General features: G+C 39.6%; 2 protein-coding genes across 2 annotated transcripts; one reads left to right on the top strand and one right to left on the bottom strand.

Moving 5' to 3' along the window:
- Nucleotides 1–2: 2 nt before the first annotated feature.
- GTF2E2 (general transcription factor IIE subunit 2) lies at nt 3–27,699 on the top strand. Its single transcript, XM_033172967.1, has 8 exons — nt 3–79; nt 2,378–2,544; nt 15,037–15,128; nt 16,690–16,797; nt 18,450–18,632; nt 20,358–20,451; nt 25,977–26,092; nt 27,169–27,699. The coding sequence occupies exons 2-8, from the start codon at nt 2,382–2,384 to the stop codon at nt 27,283–27,285; spliced, it is 873 nt and encodes a 290-aa protein (XP_033028858.1). The 5' UTR covers nt 3–79; nt 2,378–2,381; the 3' UTR covers nt 27,286–27,699.
- On the bottom strand, nt 5,708–11,738 carry SMIM18 (small integral membrane protein 18). The gene is made up of 2 exons (XM_033172968.1): nt 11,365–11,738; nt 5,708–6,327 (listed from the first exon to the last, which is right to left on the bottom strand). The coding sequence occupies exons 1-2, from the start codon at nt 11,522–11,524 to the stop codon at nt 5,996–5,998; spliced, it is 492 nt and encodes a 163-aa protein (XP_033028859.1). The 5' UTR covers nt 11,525–11,738; the 3' UTR covers nt 5,708–5,995.
- Nucleotides 27,700–27,995: the final 296 nt, after the last annotated feature.

Below are 27,995 nucleotides of genomic sequence, written 5' to 3'. Positions count from 1 at the left end.
ACCCCCCTCCAAACACTCTACCCGTCTCCCGCCCACCCCTCCACCCCACTCCCGTCGTTGGGGTAGTCTCGTGCGCGAGGTGAGTGGTTTGGCGCGCGGGGGCGCGCGCGCTCAGCGGCACCCCGGGATGGGATTGGCGGCTGCTACGGCGGCGACTCTTGTTTGCCTCGTGGGAGGGCTGAGGGCTCGGGAGAAGGTGAGGGGCAGCCCGGCAGTCCACCTCCCCGGGCGGAGTCAGCAGGGCACCCACCTTTTCTTCCAACCCACTTGTGGAAGCGGGAGTATTCCGGCGCATGGGGAAAGCAGGAAGCAGTCGAAGCAACAACAACACAGTGGTCTTGTGGGTTTTGAACTGAGGGGCGGTTGTGGGGAGGGGCGCGCGCAAGGCGGCTGACCTCTTAACTGAAGGATGCTCGGAGCGGCTTCTTCAAACTGCCAGTTCCTCCATGGAGTCCCTTTGGGGGAAGCCTGGGTAGTCGAACCCGACACACGGTTGCCGTGCGGAAGCTGAGGAAAAGTGAAAAGTGGCCCCCGCTTTTCAGGGAAGTTTATCTTGCGCTACGCTTCAGAGGCAACATCATCCGCCCCCACAGGACTGTCGTTCCCTTCCTCGGGGAACCCTCAGAAACCTCTGACGATTTCTGCACGATTTCCAGGGTTCCTCAAGGATAAATACCGCCATAGGCACTCCATAGAGTAAGGTGTGTGATCCATATGTTTTCAAAACTCTTTGCAGAAATAGGAGCCGGGTAATGCTTAATACCCCTGTAACGTAGGCGGTGCTATTGCCTCACATTGCAAGAGGTCTCAGGCTGAGAGAATAATGGTCTGCAAGGCCACTACCTCAGTTTCAGAGACGACCGCTGCCTATGCAAATATTCCAGCGTGTTTCACTTGCTCACCTTAACTTTCTGGTGAAGTTCTCTGTATTTCCCAAGTGTAACTGTGGACTCCCGCCAGAGATGCGGCTCTGAATATTTTACCTGGTAACTCATCTTGGGATGAGGGGAAAGCTGACTTACAGCTCTTCAGCTGTCCATTTCCCTTTTGAACATAGAATGAAAACAGGATGTTGCCTTGGAATTAGCAGTCTCCTAGTCTTGAAGTGGTCCTTCAGGGCTGAGCAAGACATAGTCAATAAAAAGTTTTGTGCTTATGAGCGCACACTTGCCAGTTACCTAAAACTGTGGAACCCTCATGACCAGGAAAGTTAGTGTATTATAGTGGCTAAATATGTGATACAGGAAATCCACAATTCAAATACAGTGGTACCCCGGGTTACAAATGCTTCGGGTTACAAACGCTTCAGGTTACAGACTCCGCTATCCCGGAAGTAGTACCTCGGGTTAAGAACTTTGCTTCAGGATGAGAACAGAAATCACGTGGGCGCAGCAGCTGCCGGAGGCCCCATTAGCTAAAGTGGTACCTCAGGTTAAGAACAGTTTCAGGTTAAGGACGGACCTCCGGAACGAATTAAGTTCTTAACCAGAGGTACCACTGTATTTCCTCTGCTGAAAACTTACTAGATGGTCTTGGGCAAGATGCTTTCTTCAGCCTTACATCTGCAGTTTGAAGATAATGCTTATGAGCTTTACGGCATGGATTTAAGCCAAGAAGTAGTGAAATAGTGCTTTAAGCAGCCACTTTGAGCTTTTGAGCATTCACCTTCCTGTGGTTCATGAGGAAAACATAAGAAGATTTGGCTTCCATTTTCAAGTAATTGTGATTACATGCTATATCTGAACCAATAACTATTGTTAGGGTTTCATATGGTTTAGGAGACTGAGCCAGGATCATAAACCTTGGTTCCTAAAACATGCTTAACACAACCACAATTTATCTGTGTTCACACATAATAAGTAACCAAGATTAGTTGAAAATAGGAGCTAAAACTTTTGGAGGGAGGAGTGAGCAAACAGGCTGGAAGTTCACCTAGACGCTTCCCTGTAGTGTTAAATTATAATTTAGTTTTCTTTATTTATAGTACTTCTAATCCTGCTTTATAACTTACATAAACTTTCAAAGTGGCATACAAAATATTCCAACAATAAAATTCAAATTCAAGTGTGGTATTAGGAATAGAAATAAAGTGGCAATCCTGTGGTACTATGATTATTCAGGGGGAATTTTCTGCCCTCATTCTTAGTCTTCCATGGTGTTGCCCTTCAGCCTCTGCCTACTAGGCAACAGTTCCCACTGATGTCCTCTGAGGGAAATCGAGTGGGACTGACTAGCTAGATCTTGTTCAACCCATGGTGAAGACAACTCTTCCCATGTTAGCGGCTGACAATGTCTGAACACAACTGTTATGTATGATGTAAAGCTCTGTACAGTATAAATACAACACATTCTCACTAGTATTTTGCTTTTTTGACAGAATTATGGATCCAAGCTTGCTAAGAGAACGAGAACTTTTCAAAAAGCGAGCACTCTGTACTCCAGCTGTAGAAAAACGCCCAGCACCCTCTTCTGATTCCTCATCTTCTAAGAAGAAGAAGACAAAGGTAGAGCAGGGTGGATCATCAAGCTCAAAACAGAATGCAGGTTCGTGGGTTCTGCTTTTGGTGTTTAAGCAGAAACTCTTCTTATGTCCTATCCTTCCAGGTTATTGAGCTTTATGTATACATAACGATCTAATTAACGTGTCACAGTAAACCACAGCTGAAATAAATGTGAATGTGCAGTGTGCTGGTATATGCCACTGAAATCTTGCATGTTTTATGCCTTACTACTGCTGCCACACTGCCACACCCAGGTTTGTAAGCAAACACAAAACAAAGAGCCGTGACAATAGACAGTGAAAAATATATAAATATACTATAGCAACAGTGAGAATAATAGCTACAAAATATAAGATGCAAATGCAATGGCCTGACACATATATTCAATGGTGCATAAACACTACTAATCAATGCCGGTCTACAGTGCAATAAATCACTTAGGAATCATAAATGTTCCAGGTAAGTATAAAGTTGATATTCAGTAATATTCTGTTTCAAGCAAAATTCCTCGTCTTTCCACCTAGGTTTGTGGCTGATTTCTCTCTAAGCAAACCACAAGTGACAAGCCAGGAATAAACTTTGATCTCCATTGGTTTCTCAATTTCATGGAGAAAAACAAACCATAAGCCTAGGTTTGGACAGCATAACAAGCCAGACTATGGTTTGTTTCCTGGCAGGAGTAGGGGAGGAGTGAAATGCCTGCAGTTTTAGTAGCATTCACAAGCTCACTGTTCTTTTACATTAAACCATAGTTTAATTGTGGCTTAATGTTTTAAAGATGTTTTATCATTTGTTTTTTGCTGCCCTGGGCTTCTTTGGAAGAAAGAACAGGATATATATTTAATAAATAAATAAATAAATAAATAAATAAATAAATAAATAAAGTGCAAACCAGGGCACCTTGTATGGTTCTTCTAATGGCAGTTCTGTGGTGGGGGCTTGGGAGTTAATGACTTGGGGATGGAGAAGTTGGACTATACTCCTTTTCTCAAAAAATACTCATAATAATTGACATAACAGAAATGGAACCGAGGGACTGTTTTTCTCGGTTTGTGGTTCTCCTTCAAGAGAGAAGTAATATTTTCTGAACTTTCATGCAGCAGAGCTGTGTTGCTAAAGTGGTTCTAGCTCTAATGATAGTATTTTGTTAGTGTTTATAGTTTTTTTTATACAGGTTCTAGTCACATGAGTGAGGCTACTGTGCATTTCTACTCTTAAAAGAAAATAAATAAATCAAATCATCAGTTAAGATTCCAGTATCCCATTTCTGGGCCTTTATGCTGTTAATTATGTTATATCATAGCCTAGAAATGTGAGAGATGGAATTAACCCTGGCTTATATTGAGATTTCTGTTTGAGGGGCAGGTTTTTTTTGCAGCTGGTGATAGGAGCCCATGCAGGCAAGATAGGAGAAGTGAGGTAAGTAGACTTGTTGGGCACTAGGAGTTGGACAAAGGAATAGAGTAACACTATGCTCTAATAAAGCAAGCCTCATTCGGCCAGCTCCTGTTGCATGATTGCCATTCTTTCTTTCTTCTAGACTTCCTTCCTCAAGTCAATGATCATACACTTTCAGGGCTGATACTAAGAATTGCAAAGTTGGTGCTGCTGTTGATGTAGAGTCCTATCAGCCAGCTAAGCAGTTGTAACTTGCAATGTTGAGTATTGCTTAGAATTCACTGAGACTTGCCTGTGGTTAGGAAAAGATTGCTGTACCACTCACCCCATGGCAGAATCAGTTCAATCGTTTCCTCCCCGCACCTCATTAAACCAGATTGCAGAACTAAATGTTACATGAGCCTGCTGCCAAGAATTGCTTGTCACATCACCATGCTGTGTCCCTGTGCTCTGCATAATTGGATGGCAGCAATGGGACCTCACAGTGTAATGATATCATGGCATCAAGTTGTACTGTGTGTTGTACAGAATTTGGTGGAGGTGAGAACCCAACACAGGGCTACTTAGATTTGGTGCCAGCCTTGCTTTTCTTGTAGTGCTTAAATCCTCTCAAAGTCAAGGGCAGAAAACAGTGCTGTTTTCATATTAACAGAGTTCCTTCCTTGCCTGACTGTTCCAAATATAAAAGAAAACACAGCACATACTGTGGGGTTTTTCATTTTTTTTAACCAAGTTGTCAGCCATACTGTGTAGATGCAGGGTTGACAAATACACAGTACAGTCGATAGTCACGCTAGTACTGTATGCTTTCAAACTCATGTATTGGCATAAGGCTAGCTTTCATGGCATAATGCTTTCATCAGATGCATGGAATTTCACCCTGGATTGCCAGAATATTATATATATTGTGGTGTCTAAAGAAAAACATGATGGCAGTGAGGTCAGAAGACATGGAATACAAAAAATGCCAACAGCAGTAATTAACTGCAGTAATGTTGATAAATGATAAGTTACAGATCGTAATTAATTTACCAATGCAAGAATGACTTCTTGAATGGTCTCTACAATTATTTTACATGCAGCTAAAATCTCATGTATTTTTACTGTCATTTCATTTTCTTTTGACCTCCCTGCTAACATAATTTTCTCTCTCTGCACCAGGGACAGCTAACCAGCAGCTCTCCAGTTGTTGCTGTGCTTTCAACTCCCATCAGCCCCATCCAACAAGGCCTACAGTCAGGGATGACATGAGTTGTAGGACAGCAACATCTGGACTCCCAAATGTTAGCCACTCCTATACTTTAAATACTTGAAATGTACTACATAAATGATTTAAAAAATTGTTGTTTGCTCATCTAATGCCTTCAGAGGTGCAGAATTCTAAAATGGTTGCTGTGTTGCTATACTTCTTTGGGTTTGATAAGCTTTCAGACTATGACAAATACTTAAAAAATAAAATCAGTCTTGCTGCTATTTTTTACTGTCTGCTGTTTTTATACAGTGGTGCCCCGCTAGACGAAAATAATTCGTCCCGCGAAAATTTTCGTCTAGCGGGGTTTTCGTCTTGCGGAGCGGCAATGGGAGCCGCGCTCCGCAAAACGAAGAAAAAAAAAAAAGACGAAATTTTTCGTCTTGCGAGGCAGCTCCATAGACTTTTTCGTCTAGCGGGGCAGCCTCCCGCTAGACGAATGCTTTCGTCTAGCGAGTTTTTCGTCTAGCGAAGCATTCGTCTAGCGGGGTACCACTGTACTTGTTGCCTGCCAAGAATACTTATTTTTAAAATAAATAAATTAAGCAGTAGATATAACTGGTGAGATGAACAAAATTTTACTCCAGTCTAGTCAACAGGTTTTCATTGTAAAACAACAAAGAAACCATTTTTACATAAAATCCATTTTCACATAACACTGTGAATGATCATCCATTATTAAGCATTTTGTGAACTCTTCAAGTTTCTATCCACCAGTGAACAAAAAATGGTGCTAATGATATTTAAGGCTAAGCAGAATCTGACTTGCTTTGTCAAAAGTTGCAAGCAGCTTTATTATAATATTGAACATAGGTTTTGCTGCAGATGCTAGCAAAACAGTCCATTGCTACACCACTTCCGTTTCACGTTTCCTGAAGCTGTCCATCATAGATCTAACAGGGTTTGGTTCATTCTCCAAGTCTTTCATAGTTTTGTTTTTCACACAGCAGCAGCAGTCAAGCAGCTCATATAAGAAAGCTAGCACCACCAAACATATTACAGTAAATATAAATATGACCAAAATGACAAAGCAGGCAGTGTTCCAGTTGTCATGGAAAGGATAAATCTTCTGCACTTGAAAACCAAGATATTGGTAGAGGGATGTAGTTTCATTCCAACGACTATTGTTGAATGTTGCCATGTTGAGAGAGTCTTCCAAGTTCTGTCTCTGCACCAGCTCTGTGTGTTGAAATATACAAACCGGAAAGTTAGTGATTTTCCTTTGTTGTTAAATTTTTATGCTTTTTCCTGTCACCAACAAAATAGAACTGTTTCTTTGTATGTAAATAGTTTGAGAAAGGTTGTGTTGTTTAATTGGCTAATTGTTCATGTTTCTTGCTATAGTTTGATATAATGGTATTGACCTGCAGGTACATTAATTCAGTTTTATTTCAAATAAAGCAAAGTTTTGGATCATAGTGCTTACTTTATGTTTCTTACTGTATTGCAAGACTGCATCAGTCATGCGTAGGACTAGACATTTGACTGGGCAGATATTGTCAAATAATGGTCATGTATTTTGAAATCAACTTTATTAGAACAAAAAACAGGTTCGACATTTTTAAACTGTAAAAACATGTTAACCTCTTTTTTCCAACAACCCAATTAACTTACAAAATGGTAATTGATATCATATTTAATGTTGGGTAAAGTTTGTATAAATGTGAACAATTTACTGAACAGTTCTCTCAGTTTTATCATGAAACATAGTCAGCCTACGTTTTTTTTTTTTTTTTAAGTAAAGTAAAACAGAAAGATAAGCCAAGTGGCAACTATTGAAAAACAAACAAACAAAGTTTTTAAAAGCACTTGTGCAGGCCAATTCTTAAAGCATAAATTCTTTGGTTCCTTCAGTAAACAAGATGAAATAATGAGCAGTCCTAGACAGTGACCTTTGCTACTATTGTAGTTGCCTCTGGATAAGCAGCAGTAGAAGCTTTCTCTGTAACCATTATAGGGCTAGGGAGCAAGCAGGCTTCACTCTTGATCTTGCTAATGAATGACACCATGATGAAATAAAAAGGTAAATTGCCAGCAGTACAATGGTTAGTTTATACATAATGCTAAACCATGGTTCATTTAGCCAAAGTGGTTTGTTTGAATGTCCAGACCTAGATCAGCAGACTGACTATTGTTTGCTTTCTCGCAACAAAGTGTGATGTAAAACCGTGGTTTATTGTTGGCTAACAAGCTGATTTATTAACTATGCTTGGATGTTATGTCTGCATCCTTGCTTAGCCATAGTTTGTACGACCACCCCACTCTCTCTAAGCTATAGAGGCATGAGACAAGAACAGTTGGAAAACAAACCAATCATTGGAGAAACAAGTCATGTTTGCCCATCTGTGAGACAGTTTGTGGTTTGTTGGACATACAGTGGCTTAAACAAATCATGAGTTAGCATTACATGTTAACAGCCAATGACAATCTTTTTTAAAAAAGCATTTTTATTAAAGATTTCTTGATTTACAAAAGTATGTGCAAAGTCTCTCTCGTATTTTTTCCATGTGTCATTTTTACAAATCAGTTTCATTTGTTGAGACATTGGGAAGAAGAGGGGGAAAGAGGTGGACGGGGTGGGAAGATGAGTGGGGTGGGGTGGGGTGGTGTCGGGTGATGATGTTTCTATTTTGCTTAATATATGTAGGGTTTTATGTCAGCATTGCTTGTGCAGGTTCTCTTTTGTTCGCTTGTATTCCTTTGGTGGTGAGAGAGGTTGGGGTTACCCTAGGGTGTGGTTGTTCATTTGTGATTGGCTGTGGTGGTCTTTGTTTTCATTTGTGAGTGGGGTGGGTGGGTGTTTTGGATCAGGTTAGCCATATTGATTTGTATGCTGTTGGTAGATTTTTGTCATTGTCTTGTTGGGCTGTGTTTGTGATAAAAGGGAGCCATACCGGGGTGAAGGCGTCTTCTTCTATTTGTCCCCGTGTCATTTTCAGCTTATTGGTTAATTTTTCTAGTAAGGCTGTTTCCCATACTATTTGGTACCATTGGTCCATGTTTACTCCTGACAGGTCTCTCCAGTGTCTGGTTATGATGTTTCTGGTTGCTGAAAGTAGGTGGGTTATGAGGTCTTTGTGGTGTAAGTGGGCATTATTGTCTTGGAAGATATTTAGTAAGGCCAATTCTGGGGTGATTTCTAATACTTGCTTGGTTATTTTACATATTTCTCGTATGGTTGTTGTCCAGAATAGTTGGATTTTGGGGCACTCCCACCATATGTGGAGATATGTTCCTTTGGAGGTGAGCCAATGGAATATTTGGCCATATTTGACTGCTTGGCTGACTGGCATGTCAACCTTAGTCATTAGGGAGGGGCCTAATGTTCTCCATGCCCCATCCCTGTTGTAGAATGGGAGAGCATTGATACTGCCTTTGTGTCTTCGATGAAAGCAGTTCTAGACTACAGTTCACCCACTGGTCCATTCATCCATCTGCTGGATTTTTCTGCCTTGCAGGGGGGAGATTTGGGGAAATTGCCCCATCAGAAAAATCAACATAGAGAAAAGAGCCTGCTTGTTAGTGCATGATAGAAGAACGGTCTTGGAAGCAAGAGCCACAGCTAGGCTCTTCTGTTTTAGAGGTGGCTACACCTCACGTGGCATCATTGAGCAGCAGGCAGTGTTAGAAACTGGGATAGAAAAGCTAGGAGCCAAATGGCTTCTGGGACGTGAGTTGTGGGCTCCAAAACAGAACATCTAGCTGCCACTGAGGGGGGTAGGGTGGCAACACTTTTTATTTATTATCTTAATAAGCATGAACTAATATGCAATTCACACAAGTGACACATTGTTAAAATCACATTTTTAGCAGAAATTGTTAATACATGTTTAGATTGGTGTTTACAATAAAAATATTGGTACCATACTTCAGTTTTCAAAACATTCTACTCTTTATTGTTAAACTCCTTAACTTACTTTCTATCCTTATATACAGTACTTTGAGGCTTCAAAGCACATACATTTCAGTAATCCTTGAGTGTCAGCCAGGCACGAAAAATGGCACCCAGACTTTTTGAGGTGCTCACAAATGGATAATCTTTACGCACAAAATGTGCCTGGCACCCTGCTAATTTCAAACCCTGGCAGCAGGTAAAACGTGTCACAAAAAGATGGCTGGACTTGGCTATGAAGAGCTTCTGTCATTTCTTCCAAAGGCAGTTTTAGTGGAGACAAAAAGACAAAGCCCTTTTGGTAACACACTACATAGACATAGGCAAGGGTCTTAACTAGTGAGAATGGCTTTCCTTTCCAGCTCTCCACAGGTACATAGACTGCCCAGCTGTGTGTTGAAAATATGAACATGAAAAGCTAAAAGTGTTGGGATTTATTGAATGTCCTGGAAAGAACTGCCATGAGCTTAATTTGATCAATTTAATTTTGAAGCAGGACCTACAATGTGCTCCAAATTATCAAGAGCAGGGGAGAAGAGGAAGCAAAACACCCCCAATAAAAAGGGCATTTGGATTCCTGTTGTACTTTGATCCTGTCAAATAACACAAGATATAGAAAAGAAAACAAAACACCTAATTGCTCACAGTGCCCCTAGCAAGTGCTTGTGCCCAATGATGGCAGTAGAGTGCAGTGAAAGAGATTGGGCCATGTTTTGAAGGTTTCTGTTTAGCCACAACTGAAGTATATAAAATTATGAGCAAAGTGCATGGCCTAAATTATTAGAAAAGCCTGATGAGTCCATAGGTCATAAAGGTATTGTTGCCTACTGATTGCTTTTCTGTGAAAGGAATTATATATATCTATTTAGCCTAGATATCAGCAACCTGACGTATTTTGGGGCTGTGTGATTAATGTATGAGGCTGTGTTTCATTTTAGTTGAAAAAGCATCGAGTGCAGTGGTTTAAAAAATCATAATCAGATTAATGATTGCTACTGGTGGTATTATGTTATAAATTTGTACAAAGATTTAAAAACAACACATTTCAATAATATTTAGGGGAAGGGTGAAATATAAACTTAATTATTTAAGAGAGCTTCAGACATGGCTATCAAGGGAGTAACTGCCTTTTATTTTTAAATATTACTTGTGCCAGGAGGATTAGCCCTGATAGAATGTGGTATAAAGACATGATGGTGCTTAGTTAATCAGTAAATGTATTACTGTCCAATACTGATTGTTTTAAAAATGGGCAGCTGTATTTACATGCTGACAATTATGCTTTGGAAGGGGTCTTTTCTTTTACTACCTTGAGATTAAAATTTTGAAACAAAAAGTTTGGTTTTACAGTAAGGTGAATATATGTATGCACTTCATTGTGTGCCCACACAATCAAATGACAGTTAAATATTTCATGATTTTTTTGTATGTACTTTCTGCTTGACTTATTTTTACTTAGCCATATGGAAAGCAGTAAAAGCACATGACTTGCAAAGCAGGTTCTCTAGGTCATGTTAAAGAAGTTCCGTAAGGAAACATACGACAATTCGTTTTTAAGGACGATCTTCTCTGCAATCTTATACCCACTTATCTGAGAGTAAGACCCATTGAACTCAGTGGGGCTTACATCTGAATAGACATGCATGGAATTGTAATGTTAAATGAAACCAGTACAACATAAAACTTAACAGCTCATGTTTACTCTGAAGTCCCTCTGGTTTCAGTGGGGCTTACACCCAAATAACAGGATATAGGATTGCAGCCCAAAGCAATAATCACTTCACATTTGAACTGGCAGAATCCCACTGAATATGTCAGTGATCCATCTCAGAAGACGTACAATAGCTAGGTGCTAAGGGTTAAGGCTAAGATTCCAGCTTGGTGGGTTTGGTTAATAGCATTTTTTTGTGCAGTTTAGCAATAGTTTAAATTTGAAGACAAAAGCATCTCACTAGCACAACCGTATTTAATATATATTAACAGTAGTTTTTACCGGGCAAAATTAGATTAATTAGTAGGTCACACGATGCCTCAAAGGAATTTTGATCACAGAATATTATCTGGGTGTGTTGGGCTCTCTGTAAGATGGATGGTCATCAATTCTTCATGGATGCACAGATGGTAAGATTCTCTATTAGCACAAGGCAAGCGTCTCTGCATTTAAGCAGCACATAATCCAGCTTTAGATACAAGAGAAAGTAAACAGTTTGTATTTTTTTATAAAAAATTGTAGATGGAGGTCTTGCATGCTTTGATTTATTTAAAAAATCTGTTTTACCTTCAGATAATAATTGTACAACAGTTTAAAAAAGGTATAAACCTACCTCTTTTTAGAAAGGATGCTGGAACAGTGCTGATCTGCTGTTTAATACAGCCTCGGGTACAGCTAAAATGGAGCTCTGCTGCTATTGGCTGAAGCAGAATGCAGCTGACAACTTCCTTTATGCTCATTTGCATCAGACCCCTGCTCGAGGAGGAAATCATTCATAAATCTGAAATGTAGAGGGTATCACTCTAGATCTTCTTCCCCTGCCTTGCCATTCCCCCCAGAAGTTCCTTTAACCATTAAATATATTTATAAATAATGTGGCCTTTTGTGCTTTTGCTTTGATCTGAGCAAGGCACTTACTGTGTTAATGCCTTCAGGTTTCTTTGCTCTTTTAATGACATACCAAGCTGGTGCGAACCATCCATAACTAGTCAAGGATCTTAATAGAAGAGAATTACTGACTGATCTGAATTTTCATATATTATATGTACACTCACACAGACACACCTTTTGCCTTTTCTGCTTGTCAACCATTTATGGTAAAAAGCATTGAAATATTTGAAACTACAGCAGTAGTTTGTGAATTGCATCTGTAATATTTACCTTTTTCTTTTGTTTTCTGATCCCTTTCTATAGCTGAAGTAGACTGGGAAGACCAAGTGATAGTTATGAGAATTACAATATGTTTTGAATTCTTCAAATTGTGTCCAAATTTGTTATTCTGTCTTTCTTTAAAATATTGTAGGCTGTGTTTCTAGCAGTTTAAGGCAGCTAGCATGATTATTAACAACAAAAAAGAAATAAGCCAAAAACAGGATAACCTCTGAAAAATTAGAAAAAATAGGTTTTTGTTTTCCACAAAATATATCTGAAAATAATGCCAATTTTCTGTTTCAATGGATTCATATTACCATTTAGGAAAGAAAACTGAATTTGTTATCACTTTGACTGCTTGTATAAAAGTGATTAAAAAAACATCATGCAAAGTAGTTTTGGTGTACATTTCCCCTTCCCTTTTCAGTAGGAGTACACCGAGGAAGAGAAACTATCAGTTCCACTTAAAACAATATTTCATTTTAATATAACTGACCTGTAGAAAGGACTCTATGAACTGAAAACAGAGACGTTGTTAACTATGAAAATCCTTTAATAAAAACATTTTTTTAGATTAAAAAAAAGAGCAAAGCTAGGCCAATCTGAAATAAAGCAAAACAACAACAACAGCTTAATGGCTTGGGAATAGGGTTACTAAATTTCCTTTCAACTATACAGATATGTTCAAGAACTCTGTACCATCAGAAGTATGGTGAGAGGGCATGAGAAAATAGAATCTTCTTGGTTGTGGGAAGGAATTATGGAACAGGCTCCTTATGGAGGTACTCCTGACCCAATCACTGATTGCCTTTCTATAAGAACAGAAGACTATTTCATTGTAGCATTCTTTTAATTAATTACTTCCTTTGTTATCGTCTGTTCACATTATTTTAATACTGTAATTTACTGGTGGTTTTGCTTGTAGTTTTGTTTTTATTGTATTTTTCTATTATGAGATTCCTTGGGTACAGTTTGTAGAGAAAATCAGCCTGTGAATCTGTACTGCATAAAAACTGAGATAAATCTCAAATTTTCATTCATTGCCAGGAGTCAGCCACTTCGTTTGATACAGTAATTGCAGAGGCTTTCCACTGGGTCAGATGTGGTAAAATTATTTTTAGTTAATGGTCTTTTCTGGCACATGAATCCAGATACGATCACCACATGTTCGGAATTTCCCGGACACAGCCGGGATTCGGCCATCTGTAACAGCGCTTGGGCAGAAATCTCTTGAGTGTCCAGGAAAATCCAGACGTATGCCAACCCATGTTGGATGTTTGCATGCACACGAAAGCTCATACCAAGAACAAACTGAGTTGGTCTCTAAGATGCTACTGGAAGGAAATTTCATGTTGGAAGTGAAGTTTTCTTTTTGCAAATTTCCTTTAAAATAATTCCAAAACTAAATTTTTGTTTTATTTTACTTTTGTGTCCAGATTTTCACTTTTTGAAATATGGCAACCCTAGTTCAGCAAATGGTTTTGCTGTTGGAAACCCAGGGCCAATGGGCTTGTGGTACTAGAGTGAATGTTAGCGGGGAGGATTTGAGAGAGCTGGCAATTTTTCAGAGCCTAAAGAATTCAGTGGCCTTTTCTTGCATGTGGGATATGAAATATATGCTTATTTGGCTTGGCTAATGCTAGAAGGAGGCAGTATAATTTCTATTTACTGTCTGTAAGGCATGGGACAATTAAGGAGATTTTATTTATTACAGTATATCATCTCATATCCTGCTCTTTCTGGGTCTGGTGGACCCTCAGCTGCCTTATAGACAGATGGTTGTACCTAATAAAGTTGTTTGGTTAGTGTAAGGATTTCTGCCTGTGTAACAGGACGTCCTCTCTCATCCTCCTGTCTCTCCCACCATCTGATCTAGGGGGTTGGGGAAATGAATTTCCCCTCCAAAAAGATGCAATAAACAATATATGAATCCAATCACATAAGGTAAAAAAGTAGCAGAAAAAATACATTAAAAAGCAGTATCAGAATAAAAGCATCAGTATTCAAAAGCTATCCAGAACAGGTTTTCATTTCTTGTGGAGGATATTCATTGGAAGACAATTCCTTAAGTGTGCTGTTGTGCTTGAAAAGGCCTTGTTTCTCATGCTCCCCTGCCTCATTTCTGAAGGCAGGAGGACTCAGAAGAGGAATTCCCTGGGCATGCACATGTGAGATAGGTAATGCTAATGGACACAGATAGTATAGTTTCAGTTTTTGTGCTTTTAACTGTTTTTAATTATCTTTCATGTGCTTCACCTAGAGATTGTTTCACTGCTAGTTCTGTAACTACCTTTCCCGCACCAGGGTGATTCAAACGGGTGCGGTGACAGTTGCTATTGGTTAACTTGTTGCCACAATTTGGATCCTTATTCTGATTGGGTCCCGCCAAAATCTAAATGTATCCTTTCCCCAACTCCTGTTCCTGAGAGTATAAAAGGAGCTTGCCCTTTCCCTCCAGTCAGTCAAGTTCCTACTGCAATAAAGGAGATTGTTCTTGTTAGACTTGACTCCTAGCATATCCTTGCTAGCATGCTGAATCACTACCCAGAGCTGATTACCGGTACATGAAGAGCTGAAATCGTATAGACACTGCACTCACGACATAACAGTAATAGTTGGTTGAAGCATTTATTGTCTCCAGTCCCCTTCACATGCAGTCACCATGCCACTGAAGTGTCTGATAAATACCGGTAACCATTTGGCCCTACCTGTGTTATTGCTTTACCTTACATGCTTTTTTATCATTGTGGGATCACTTCATGGGAATATGTCTTCTGCAGAGCTGCATGTGCATGGAACCTCATCCATGCTGTGTGGAGGGCCTGAGGCTCATTGCTGGTAATCTGTAAATATTGTTAACACCGAGGCTGCCAAGTTTGGCAAAACTCCCAGTGTAACAATTTGTAAAGAGTTACTCTGCTTTAAAAATGTCACAAACAGTTTACTGATAAAGATTGCTCCTATGATAATGAAATGTGCTTTGAAAATCTTTGTTTCTCCAAACGTAATAAGTGCTGTTTCTGAGAATACTGTAATGCATATGAAAACTGCTAGGTATTGCTTGTAGCTTTTTCTTTGTGGTTATGGTAACAAGGGTATATTTAGCCTAAATGAGAACGTTTTTCCTTTGCAGATCACAGCAATGGATCTTTTAACTTGAAAGCCCTTTCTGGTGGATCTGGCTACAAGTTTGGAGTCCTTGCAAAAATAGTGAATTATATGAAGGTATAATTATCTTGTTTCCATTTATTTAGAACAATAAAGTGTGCACCTTCTAGTATAATTTCCTTAACCTCAGCAGCAATATTAAATGTATAAAATGGCTAGATGCAAAAAATGGCATATATCTTTCAGGCATAACTCTACTGCTTTTTGGGAGGGTACTGTTCTGCCTGCCAACTGAGGTCTATCGTTTCCTGCTTAATCCTTAAGAGTGGGAAATGGAGTAGGATATCAGCTAAGCTCTGCATTGAAGGCTTGTGATTTAGCACAAATATGACCATACCTAGCAGCACACAACAACCACAAGCTGATTGCTTTCCTCTGCCAGTTGGTATCCTGGAAACCTTGTTCCCTGTGCATATATGACTAAAGAAATTAAGAGGTGCAATTTTGTTTATAGGCCTCTCACAGACTATTTAAACCTTGGGTTAAAAGTGCTAGTTTTAATAGGGAATAAGTAGGCATAAGGGAAATGTGAGACACTGAAGTAAGGATTTAGTCTTTTCTTCATTTGCATAGCAGTACACAACATATCTGTGACTAACCAAGAAGTAACTATATTTTTATGTAACCACAGACATTAAAATATAAACTCTGAGATCTCATTGTTTGCAGCAATGAGATAAAAAGTATAAAAGGATTATTGTGGCTAATACCTGGCTTGGAATAATAATTTTGTACAAGTTAATTTTCACTGTAGTTACAGTAAGGACATTATTCATCTGAATTAATATATATACCCTAGTTCATACAATTAAAAAGTGGGTGAGAGGCTGTAGTCCAATGGCTAATTAGACCTGCTGGTTCAGTTGTAATTTTGTGGACAGCGTAAGATTACATTTATTGCATTTGGATCTTCTGGTGAAAGTGAATAGAGCTATGTCAGACTCTGCAGTTCTGTTCTCATTTGGTAGAAGGTCTAACTACATTGTGCAGTATGCTGTTATCACAACTTACATTGATTGGAGCTTATTACCCCAATGTGCACTTTGATAAGAGTTCACCAAACTCAGTTTTGACAGCCCTGCCTGTGTTGCAGAGCAGGAGAACTACAGTACTTGGTACTGGCTGGTTGGGGTAAGAGCCAAGCTGTAGATCAATGTGCCCTTGATCTTGAGATGTTTACCTAGATGCTGGTTTACCTGTTTACCTAGATGCTGGTTTCCTTTCCTATGAGCATAGGTACCATTTCAAATTTTAGAAGGGCTATCAATAAAGATCCAAAACCTAGCAGCTGAATTCCTGTAATAGCAATGCAGTGTTGCTGAAATGTTGTTGTAACACATTTGTGATACAACACTGACCTATTTATTTGTACACAGCATCCTGAGCAATTTATATGTTGATATTTTAAAAAATTAATGAATTTGATTGTAACACATGCAGAATAAGAATAAATACAGAGAGGTAAATTACTGGAGCTGAATCTGTGAATAGTGTCAGTTCTTTAACTAAAAGAAATTGCATTTCGTTGCTACCCAACTTCAGCAAAGTTTGTGTACTCTTAATGTTTTACTTTAAAAAATTAATAGCAACTCAAAGCAGTTATTATTTCTTTCCCTAGACACGGCACCAGCGTGGTGATACACACCCATTAACTCTGGAAGAAATATTGGATGAAACACAGCACCTAGATATTGGACTGAAGCAGAAACAATGGTTAATGAGTGAGGTAACGAAAGCAACTATTCAGACTTCTAAGATAAGGCCAGTTCAAATAAGCATTTTTATCAAATGTTAACTCATATTGTTCAGCGATTGTATGGCTGTAAGAAGCTGTCATACAGAGCTTTGATGAGCTATCAAAAGAGACAAACTTACTAAGTTGTTAAATTACTATTTGGTAAATACTGGTTCAAGTTATTGTGAATATATTTTCTGTGATGTTTAATACTACATTTCCCCTAAAAACTTGATGTCTAAATGCTATCTAATGTGAATGCATCACGTTAAGAAAGGTGTGGCACTCTTCAAAGCATATACCTGTACATTTGTTAACATAAATTTCCAGTTCATATTGTGTGTATGCTAATTGTGGAATAGTTTTAATGTTGAGTGCTTTATATTAATAAAAGCTTAAAAGATCTGCATTTATTTAAATGTGGATTCTCAAATGTTACAATTGCAGGCATATTTTACTTTCACATACTCTAAAAATATTTCCCTTTGGCTGTAAGTGCAAGGTGCCATCAATTTTAAACAGTAATTAAATGTTTAGCAAAGTCTGAACATAATCTGTTCTTGGGGAAAAGAGCACCCTGAAGCCCCCAGTGTTCATAGAATCCATGACTAGACATGTGCTAGCAAAATAAAACTACAGCTTATTGCCATATAACACACCTCCACCCACCTACTCTGAAACACCTGCCTTGCCCTATTGGTTCCAACAGAGTTTGCAAGCTGTTCAGCTTCATGCTCTTCTTCCAGCAGGGACATTCTGAGTGAACCAGGGTCTTCAGGTCACCATCAGCACCATTCAGTAGCAACTTGACTTGGCCAGAGTGGGCCTTGCTTTGGGCAGGGAAAATAGCTGGTGCTTGGAGGGGAGCTCCCACAGTCGGGCAAGAGAGGTCAATGTCTCCTGGGACAATCGCCAAGCACCTTCATCCCCAGGCTTATGAGCACTTCAGCCATCCCTACCTGTCAGTGAGTTACCAAGATGCAGTTTTCTGAGAGACTCAGCTATTTCAGCTTGACATATGAAACAATGTCCGTCTCCCCCCCCCCTCCGCAAGCTGTTCTGGGGGTTCTCCCACCCCCCCAAGCCAATTTCATGGGGGTAGTGGTGAGAGGAGGAGGAAGCCCTGTGTACATGCTGAAGCCCTCACCCTGTGTGTGTGTTTCCTAGTATATTTTAGAGTTTACAAGCAGACACAGTCCTACTCCAAATTCATATTGCACAACACCCATGTTGAGAAGCAGCGATACTGCAGAATAACTTTCCTTCAAGAAGTCCTGGAAAGAGGCAAGGCCAGAGTGATGGCTCATTCAGAGACACACCAGGCAGCCTCCTGGGCAGGCACATAATTCTGCTTGATCTCTGCACTGACAGTGACTGAATATTCCAGTTGCTCGTGATGCCAAGACATCATGCAATTTACATAATCATTGGGTGGAAAGAGGCTGATCAGGTGAGTAATACAGGCACGCAACATGCAGTTCCTACTTTGGGCCTTTAATTTATTGTGGCTCTTCAATTTGCAGTTTTCTTGTGGTAGGCAGTATTTCCTGGCAGACAATTTAGGAATTACTGTTTTAACAAAATGTACACAAAGGAAATGCATGGCATCTTCTGTAAGCTGAAAAAATGTATTTATGTTACAGGCCCTTGTCAACAATCCCAAAATAGATGTTATAGATGGAAAATACGCTTTCAAGCCTAAGTACAATTTGAAAGATAAAAAGGCCCTGCTTCGACTCTTAGATAAACATGATCAGCGAGGGCTAGGAGGAATACTTCTAGAAGATATTGAAGAAGGACTGCCTAATGCACAGAAAGCCATAAAGGTAAGCAACACTCCCTAGTTTCATGTTAGGAATTTGTTTTTCTTATTCGGTAAAAGCAAACTTATTAATTGCTTTTACTTTTCAATAATATGCTGCAGTTCAGAACAACTTATGTGCACCATCTGGACAAGGATTTTTTTCAGCTCCCCTGAGTTCTTACAAACACTGCTTAAAGGAAAAGATGGAAAAAAGTAGTGTACACAGCACCATTTTTATTTTTGAACGAACTGGTGCAAAACATCCACCCTTCTTTTTGAACCGCAGAGTTCAAAGAGCGGTTTGGCAATTCAATGTGGACAGCTTCTGGTAGAATTTAAAATTAAAATTAAAATCAGGAGTCAACCCTCTGAATCATTGCCATTGTCTTACTCATGCTAGCAAATCAGTATAAAAGGGCCTTTGCAGTATTGATTCGGGGTGGGTGTGGGGGTTCAATGAGACTTACTCCCAGGTAAGTCTGTATAGGATTCCAACCTAAATGTACCAGTTTTACAAAGGAGGAACTGATGCTGACAGAGAGTGAGTTCCTTAGGGTCCTCATCAGTTCAACTTGTGGTTGAGAATGCTTTTGAATTCTGGACTTCCTTTTTAAGTACCATGTTAGTACTTTTAATGCTAAGCCAAAAGCTTAATACACACTCTTTTATTCACAAAATTACATTAAGTAACTAAATCATGGCCAAAGATTTTGGTATTTGTTTAGATCACTGATTTAGACTATCTGCCATCTTAAAGACTCCGAACATCTTACAACACAGCACCTAGAGGATCACCTAATAAATCACTTTTTCTGAAAATTCCATTAATATTAACACACTTAATTATTATTAAATTTGTATACCGCCCTTTCTCCGAAGATCACAAGGTGGTTCGCAGCATAAAAATACAACATGAGAACACAAAATACAAACAAACCTATAACTGACTTCCCCAACACATTTCAAAGGCCATAGATCCACCAGAGGCCTGTTCATTGAGAAATATTTTCACTTGGCTCCTGAAGATATGCAGTGATGGTGCCAAGTGAGCATTCTTGGGGAGAGCATTCCACAAACGGGGAGCCACTACAGAAAAGGCCCCTTCTTGTGTTTCCTCCCTCTGGACCTCTCATAGAGGGAGCATGCCTTCAAACAGCTCTTACCCAATGACAGGTGTTTTGAGAGCTGCCTGCAGTTATGTGTGCTCATGTGATCATTGGTACTAGATTTTTACCTCTTTGCCACAGGTAACAGTGACATTCAGAGTGAAAAACTGGCTTCCAGCAGCTTTCCAGAATATATGTAGGCTGTGTGTATTAATATATATGATAGAGATGGGCTAACTCCCCCTCATAATTCATTGAATTGGTGACTAGAATTAGAGTGTTCTTCCTCTTGCTTCTACAACCATAAGTGAACAAATCAGACACATTAGAATTTAGGATTATTCACCTTTCCCTTGTTTATAAAAGTGAACACTGTGGGGATAAATAATTTGTATCTTCAAAAATCTGTTGATATGTGAGTTACAAGATGTTTTGCCCATTCACAAAATGCTTGCAAATTTTGTTAAATTGTTTTATGTCATAGGCAAAATTAATGCAAGGATCTGTCTCATATTTATTCTAAATGAATTCCAGTGTTGAGCATCCACCCATTTCTCTAACAGATTCAGTTGTTGAAGATCTCAAAAGTAATGGAATTAACAGTGCTTAAGTACACTTACATTTCTGTGTTTACATTTGAGGCTTTAGGGGACCAGATCATCTTTGTTACACGTCCTGATAAGAAGAAAATTCTTTTCTACAATGATAAGAGCTGTCAGTTTACAGTGGATGAAGGTTGGTTTTCTAATTACAGCTGTAAATATATGTATCTCTAGGGAAAGCATATTCTGGATATGGGTTTAGAATAGTTTATTACAGGGCTGTGAGACATTTGGTCAGGCAGATGTTGCTAGACTACAACTTTCACTATCACGGACAAGTGGCCGTGTTGTCTGGGGCTGATGATGACAGCTGGAGTTCACCAAACCTGATGCCACGCTCATGGTGTCAAATGTTAAAATGTCACTCGCGTGTCTCACTTCATCTGATGTTGTACAACTTGAACCTGAATGCTAATGCATCTAATATTTAAATTCCAGAGCCTAAAATACCGAGCACACTCATCTTGGCAGTGTGCTGGATGTTGAAGACCCTTGAAAGCAGGTATCATATCCCAACCTTGGGTCTCCCAACTGTTTCTGGACTACAGTTCCTATCATCCCTGACCACTGATCCTGCTGGTTAGGGATGATGGGAGTTATAGTCCAAAAACCGCTGGAGAGCCAAGGTTTGTAAACAATGCTCTAGGGCCTTTTAGGCTGCCTTGTATACAGCCACATAGTCCCCCTGTCCTCTTATGAAAGGCAAACATGCAGGCAGAGATTCAGCTGGTACATGCAAATTTGTTTAGTTTATTCATTGGAAATAAAGAATTGAGATGAGGCAAGTATGAGCCATTACTTAAAAACTCATTACAGTGGTGCCCCGCTAGACGAAAATAATTCGTCCTGCGAAAATTTTCGTCTAGCGGGTTTTTCGTCTAGTGAAGCGGCAATGACAGCCGCGCTTTTGCTAAACGAAAAAAAAGACGAAAATTTTTCGCCTTGCGAGGCAGCCCCATAGACTTTTTCGTCTAGCGGGGCAGCCTTCCGCTAGACGAATGCCTTCGTCTAGCGAGTTTTTCGTCTAGCGAGGCATTCGTCTAGCGGGGCACCACTGTATCCCAGAAACATACAACCATAATCAAGAGATTCGAGCACCTTCTATGAGGAAAGCTAAAAGTGGTTGGGATTTTTTGTTAAGACAATCTTAAGGGAGGAATATGGGAACAGGATTGTGCAGCCGGTGTAGAATTAGACCCTGTCCTCCTGCCCATCAGCTGACATCACCAGTGATGCCACCTGGTTTGTGTGTGGTTTAGGGAAAATGGCCTTGCAGGCCAAATTCGACCTCCTGGGAGGAGGGCAAGTTTCAGATAACTGCTGGGAATATGCAGATGATAAGACTGTTCCCTAAATATAGGAGTGGTTGGTAGGCTTTACATAAAGCCTCTTTGTCTCCTTCAAAAATTTATTTTAGCAGAATATGAGAGAAAATAATTTTAAATATGGCTAAGCTATGAATAAAGTAGGATTGTTCTGTTTTCTGAATGCTTTAGAGAAAGCATAGAAGCATATGTAGTAATGTACTATTTTTATGTACTGTTTGATGATGGTGTCATTTTTGTCCATTATGTTCTGCGCTGTCATCACCATTATCATATTTTATTTATGAATTATCTAAATATAGTCGGTGTTGCACTTCTACCTGATGTTCAGTCTATTTAATCCCAATTCCTTTGCAATACAGGATGTCAGTAATTTGAAACATGGTTGATTTTATGTTTATTTTTGGATAACAAAATTGTAATTATTGGCTTAATGTTTAAATTTATAATATCACATGATAGGATGAATGTATACAGTACTGTGTAAAATGTTTGTGAAAGGTTAGTCTCTTCATAATTTGATCTGTAGATGGCAGTATAATCTCACATTTTTAGTTTGCTTGCTCTTATGGAAATAATTGTGTATAAATTTTATTTTGGAATCTGTCATGGTACATTAACAGTGTGTTTTTGTGACCTGTGATTTTATCATTTATCTGGTTTTTTAAAGCTTAAACTCTGCTAAAAAGATATTTACTTCTTTCTTTCAGATATGAATAGTCAGCAATGGCTATCATAGAATAACATATTACAGACTTTATTTTAGACCAGTGGTTCCCAGTTAGCTCAGTACTGTGGACCCCCTGTTTTTCAAAAGCCAAGCCATAAACCCCCTACTTTTGAAAATATTTATATCTGTATAGTAGTTTTTGTTATGTGAATGGTGTTGCAAACCCCCTGGGTGGGTTACATGGACCCCTTGGGGTTCATGGACCACCAATTGGGAACCACTGTTTTAGACCATTACAAAATATATATCAAGTTGGCATACCCAATTCTTAAATACTAGAGCTTCCTTGATATAATGCCACATGTGAATAATATCTGTTTGTAGTGAGCTATTCTTCCCTTGTAGATAGGAGGGCATACAGGTCTGGGAATCAGAAAACCAGAGGTAATAAGCATTTTCTGAAATGGGACTTTTCTCTAGATCTGCACGCATCTTCTTGCCTTTTTTAGGGAAGGCGGGGCTTTCTCAGAATTCCTTTTTTATTATTTCTGTTGTTATTAGGGTTTTCAAGTTACTACAATAAAGCAGAACAGTCCCTTGTCCCTGCCCCCTCTATCCCCAGTTCTCTGTTCCTCCCTCTGCTCTTGTGCTTTTTCAGTTACAGCATTTCTATTTCTGATGTTCAGTTGTTTGGTGTGTTGCACACAATGTTCAGGTTTACATGTTCAGATAAGGATATGGGCCAATAAATGTCACTGATGTTTGGGGTCCCAGATTAACAGTTGTTCAGTTACAGAAGTTTCCATCCCTATGTTGTGCTCCCACTTCTTCAGGTTGTGAGTATTTTTCTGTGAAAGGTTCCAAAGCTGTGCTCCCAATTCTCTTGGAAACTAGACTTTTTACATAGTTTATGGAGCAGCGTTTTCTCACTGGCAGCTAGCTGTAGGAGAGGAGATGTTTTATTCAGTTTTCCATGTTTGGTGCGATCCAGCCTTTCCAGTGTTGGAGGGTTATGCATTTTGCTGCCTGTGTGACTTAGTGGAACCATCTTTTCTGTATTTTCAATAATCCCCAGGTATGTAGCTGATTAGGATGTTGGTACCTCCTATTATCAGGAATTTGTCCCAGAAGGTTTTGATTATTGGGTAGCTCCATAGTTGGTGGGTTAGGTGGGCTGCTTACTTCTCCAGCAGTCATCCATGGGTGTAATGCCCATGCATTTAAGGCATGCCAGTGTCCAGTAGGCCTGGAGGAGTGTTTTTTGTTGTTGTTGGATTAATCTCAGTCCAATGTCATGGGTGACTAGTTTAATGCCACTGTACATAGGACTTTTTCCCACTGTGCAGGTGTTAGGTGGGCTTCTATTTCTTTGTTCCACTTGTGTCTAATTGGGTTTAGGTTGAAGCTTAATGCGTTATATATTAATGTGTATAGGCACTTAATTGAGTTTTCTCAAATGTGAAGGTATACTGTTTGCAGAAGATATGGTTGCACTCAGTGCATCTGGGCCAGATTTTGCTTGAATTCTCAGAATTGCCAGGCGGCTGCAGGGGGAAGGTCAGATTTTTGCAGAAATGTCCCAAAGGTTTTAAATTCATTATTCCATGTTGTGATCTGTGATCTGTTTTCTCCCAGATCAAGTTCATATGTTTTATGGAAGTGCTTCTTTTTTTTAGGCAAAGTTATTCAAGTGTTTTCAACAATGCTGAATTTCTGAGTTGTAAGAGTTCTGTCTTCTGGCAGGCTTGTTCCCTGTTTTTTTTTCAGTGCCAAAAATACCAGTATTTCACTTCCTATATTACAAATGTCTCAGCAAACACAAGAATTGCATTTACTGCCTTAGCAGCTGTGAGACCTTATATAGTGCATTGTTGAATTTCATTTTTATTATGCCAGCTCATGAGGTCGTCTCATCCCACATAATGCCCTTCTTTGTGTTTACAAAATCTCTGCAACTGTTTGGGTGTGCAAAACCTACCACACTCTTCTCAGCCCAAGATTGCTGATATAATATAAATATAAATATAAATAATATAAAACAAGTGAAGAATTGCAAAAACTTGAAAATGTATTCATGTACTGTATACCTTTTCCTTATTCCTTATACACTCGGTAAACTACTTGCATACTCCGTTCACATGTCTCGTGTTCACCTCAGTTACACAAACATTCACATACTGATTGACTGATTCACCAGGCAGAGCTGCTGAGCTTGTGGCTGCTCCCCTTAGCTACTAACTTGATCATTAAGGGGGAGTGTAGCCCCATCAAGTACAGGTTGTACAGCTGAACCAAGATCAATAGAAACCTTAAGCAACAGTACTGCTCAGTGGTGGAGCGTGCTCCCACTGCATCCGGGTCAGACACATGTGCCCTCACCAGGGGGCTGGGCATGGAAGCAAAGGAGCCTGCTGCGCCTGGCCAGCCCTCACCACTGAAGTGACACCAGCCACCAGAGTGACACCAGCTAAGGGCTTGCTCGGGGAGGGCTGTGTCAGAAGCACCCCCCAATGCGCCCAGGGTAATTGCCCTGGAAGACCCCCTCCCCTGCTACACTATTGAGTACTGCTGTCTTTCCTCAATTAAGCCTCAGCTTGTTAATCTCCAACCAGTTCCATTACTTTCATATTACCGGTAAATCCAAAGGAGGAAAAGTCACAGAGGATTTCCTTGGTTAGTGTCACATCAAAAACATGAATGCTTGGTATATGTGGGAATACCTGAAATGGTTTCTGACTCGTGTTTTAGGGTTTTATTTATGAGTTGTGCACTGGGTCTGTTGACAGGCACTATCAAATTTAATTACCATGGAATGAAGGGATGTGGAATTGTACCAGTCACAGCCTTGATAAAGGCATTCCAGGAAAGCACTTAAAACGAGGCAGGTTGCATGCAGGTTATCAGACCATTGCTGCTCTTTGAAGCTTTGGGCCTCTTCATTTTATGTGACCCATAGGCCAATATAGCTTTTTGGTTTTAAAAGTGTGTTAAAAAAACAACAACACTAATGAGACTTGGATAGAAGCATGATGTATCTTTTGATTTGTTAATCATTTCCTTTAGGCTCAAAACTAGTTGTTATAGGAAACGTGTTTCTGCTGCCAACCCATCTCTCCCCAGCTGTACCTACAGAAGGAAAACACATGAGAACAGTGCACTCTGCCTCCACTCCACCTCATTGTGGGAGATGTGGAAAATGCAATGACTTCTTATCACTTATCTTTCACTTCAATTTACTGGGAAGTCAGTGGGAGGAGATGCTGGTGCAGCAGCTGTCTAGCTTTAAGGCCACATACATTAAAGAAATACATTTGGTACCAATCATTAGAATGTACTGAACTGATACTCACTACGCAGTATAAATGCATATGCATTTCTTATACGGAAAAAGAAATCCTGAAAATTTGGGAGACTTTTGTGAAAGCGGTTGTGCTGAAGTGACCCTCTAACCAGCTTCTCGGAGTGTTCATCATTGACCTTTCAATTCACTACTGTAATTTAAAACCTTATGGTTTGTCTGCCATGTCATTGACAATCTGGCAAAGCAGTTTTTCACACAGCTTAAAACTTTGCAAGTTTTGCATTGTGAATGCAATGAGAAACATTTCCTGTTGGTTTATCCAGTGCCGTGTCTAATTAAGTATTCTTATTTTGGCATTTTAGAATTTCAGAAACTGTGGAGGAGTGTTCCTGTGGATTCCATGGATGAAGAGAAGATAGAAGAGTATCTGAAACGCCAGGGGATTTCTTCCATGCAGGAGGCTGGACCAAAGAAAATAGTAAGAAAATTGCCATTTTTCCATGCTTTGTTCTAGTCAGTTAAGGAGAACTTAATCTGGACAGAATTAATGCTTTGTTGTTACCCTTAAAATAATCAGGTTACAAGGCAACGATCAGTATTTGTCTTGCAACTAATAAATGAGGTAGTTGTCTTCCTCTTCTTCCCAGGCCTCTTTGCCCTTCTCCTACCATTAGGAATGCTTGCCTGAGATCTGGCAAATGGTTACAGCAATTTGATCCCTTTATGGACTCAGTAAAATTCATTCTTTTTGCATGGTGCCATGACATTAGGATTAGGCTTGATTATAAGATTAGTGCTGGGAACTTTTCAAGGCTGTTCCTTATTTCACTATACCAGGTTCAAAATGTAGCATTTCTTTCATCCATGTACAGTCTTCATTTGGTTCAAAATCATTTATTATGACTATTTTACCATGTACATACATGGAGGTTTAAAGGAGAAATAATGGGGTGTGTTCAAAAACTTTGAGCAAGGCACACACTTGTACCACCCATCAGCACACCTTCATGCATCCCCTCCCCTTTGCACTTTCCCTTCAAATCATGGAGGTCTGAAGAAGTGCAGGGAATTTGAAGGCACGGTCCCACCCGCCCACCAGCTGATGTATGACATCAGTGGTGGTGTGGGTGTGACTCCCCCAAAATGGCCTCCTCAGCCAAATGGGGGGTTGCCTTGAGGGCCACAATTGGTCTGTAGTCCAGAAGTTCCCCACTCCTGCACTAAGTCATGGTTTAGTGTTGGTGTGTTTCTCAAGCAATCGAATTCATGGAGAATTGATATTTCAACTTCTGTTAGCCATGAAGTTAAAAAGAAAATGTCAAGTTCAGTGATACTGCATTTCTGGTTATCAGAAGCCAGGGCATCCATCAGAGATAAGTATTACTGTCATGCCCTGTTTGTGAGCTTCTTAGAGGTCACCATTTGGCCACTGCTGGCAAGAGAGGATGGTGGGGTAGATGGGCCTTTGGTCTGATCCTGCAAGGCAGTTTGCAGAAAATGTTTTATTTTTAAATAATAAACAGGATTATGATTATTCCTTATTTTTCCTTTTAGGCTCCAATTCAAAGGAGAAAGAAACCTGCTTCTCAGAAGAAACGGAGGTTCAAGACTCACAATGACCATTTGGCTGGAGTTTTGAAGGATTACTCTGATGTGGTTCCGGGCAAGTAGAGGACCTTCTGGAAGGAACTGTTGTGAGCTTTGATGCAGATGCTCAGTAGCTCTGAGGGAGGAGTGTCCTGTGTATAATGTTAAGTGGTTCTACCCCCTCCCAGTCCTGCAGCAGCCGAGAAGAATCAGCTCTTGAGATAAAGGATGAACTGTTCATCTATATTTATCTTATTGGCTAGTATGAACTTGGGTCAGAGCTGTTCACTGTCAGTAGACCTCTGGTATTGGAGTTAAATATATTCAGCATGTAATGCCAAGGTTCGTATTCACCATTTAAGTCTTCTTTGAATAATTTTTGGGGAGTTCTGTGGGTATTTTCTTTAATTCATTGGGGTTGACTTAGAGATAAAATGGAGTGTTTGTTTTATCTCTCAAGGATACATGTTTATAATAAAATACTAGAAAGACAAGGCATTTCTTTTGGGGTATATTTCCTTGCCTGTTAACTGAACTACAATAAAAGCTGATGTTTTCTATCTTGTGTAAATAAAAATGAGTGGGGGTGGAAGTGTTAGGATACAATTTAAAATGGTCCTCCATGTTCACAGTGTATTTTTTTCATGGGTCATTCTCCTTATTTATTATTTCACGAAGACCCTGGAAACCTCCATTAATTTTTAGTACAGAGTTTCAATTGGTCACCTGTGCCAGCAGCTCCATTCAGATTATGGAGGCTAAGCAGTTTACTGGATTGAGTCATTTATACAATT

The sequence above is a fragment of the Lacerta agilis genome, chromosome 16, assembly GCF_009819535.1.
Source record: "Lacerta agilis isolate rLacAgi1 chromosome 16, rLacAgi1.pri, whole genome shotgun sequence".
Lineage (NCBI taxonomy): Eukaryota > Metazoa > Chordata > Lepidosauria > Squamata > Lacertidae > Lacerta > Lacerta agilis.
Note: the sequence above shows the minus strand (reverse complement) of the source record. Positions and strands in the feature narration are given on the sequence as shown.

Coding starts and splice junctions, on each gene's coding strand:
- SMIM18 (XM_033172968.1), bottom strand. CDS start 11,524: ATGATTTCCTCCTCGAGCAGGGGTCTGATGCAAATGAGCATAAAGGAA. Junction 6,328..11,364: donor AGCATCCTTTCTAAAAAGAG/GTAGGTTTATAC, acceptor TTCAACACACAG/AGCTGGTGCAGAGACAGAAC.
- GTF2E2 (XM_033172967.1), top strand. CDS start 2,382: ATGGATCCAAGCTTGCTAAGAGAACGAGAACTTTTCAAAAAGCGAGCA. Junction 16,798..18,449: donor AACAATGGTTAATGAGTGAG/GTAACGAAAGCA, acceptor TTTATGTTACAG/GCCCTTGTCAACAATCCCAA. Junction 26,093..27,168: donor AGGCTGGACCAAAGAAAATA/GTAAGAAAATTG, acceptor TTTTCCTTTTAG/GCTCCAATTCAAAGGAGAAA.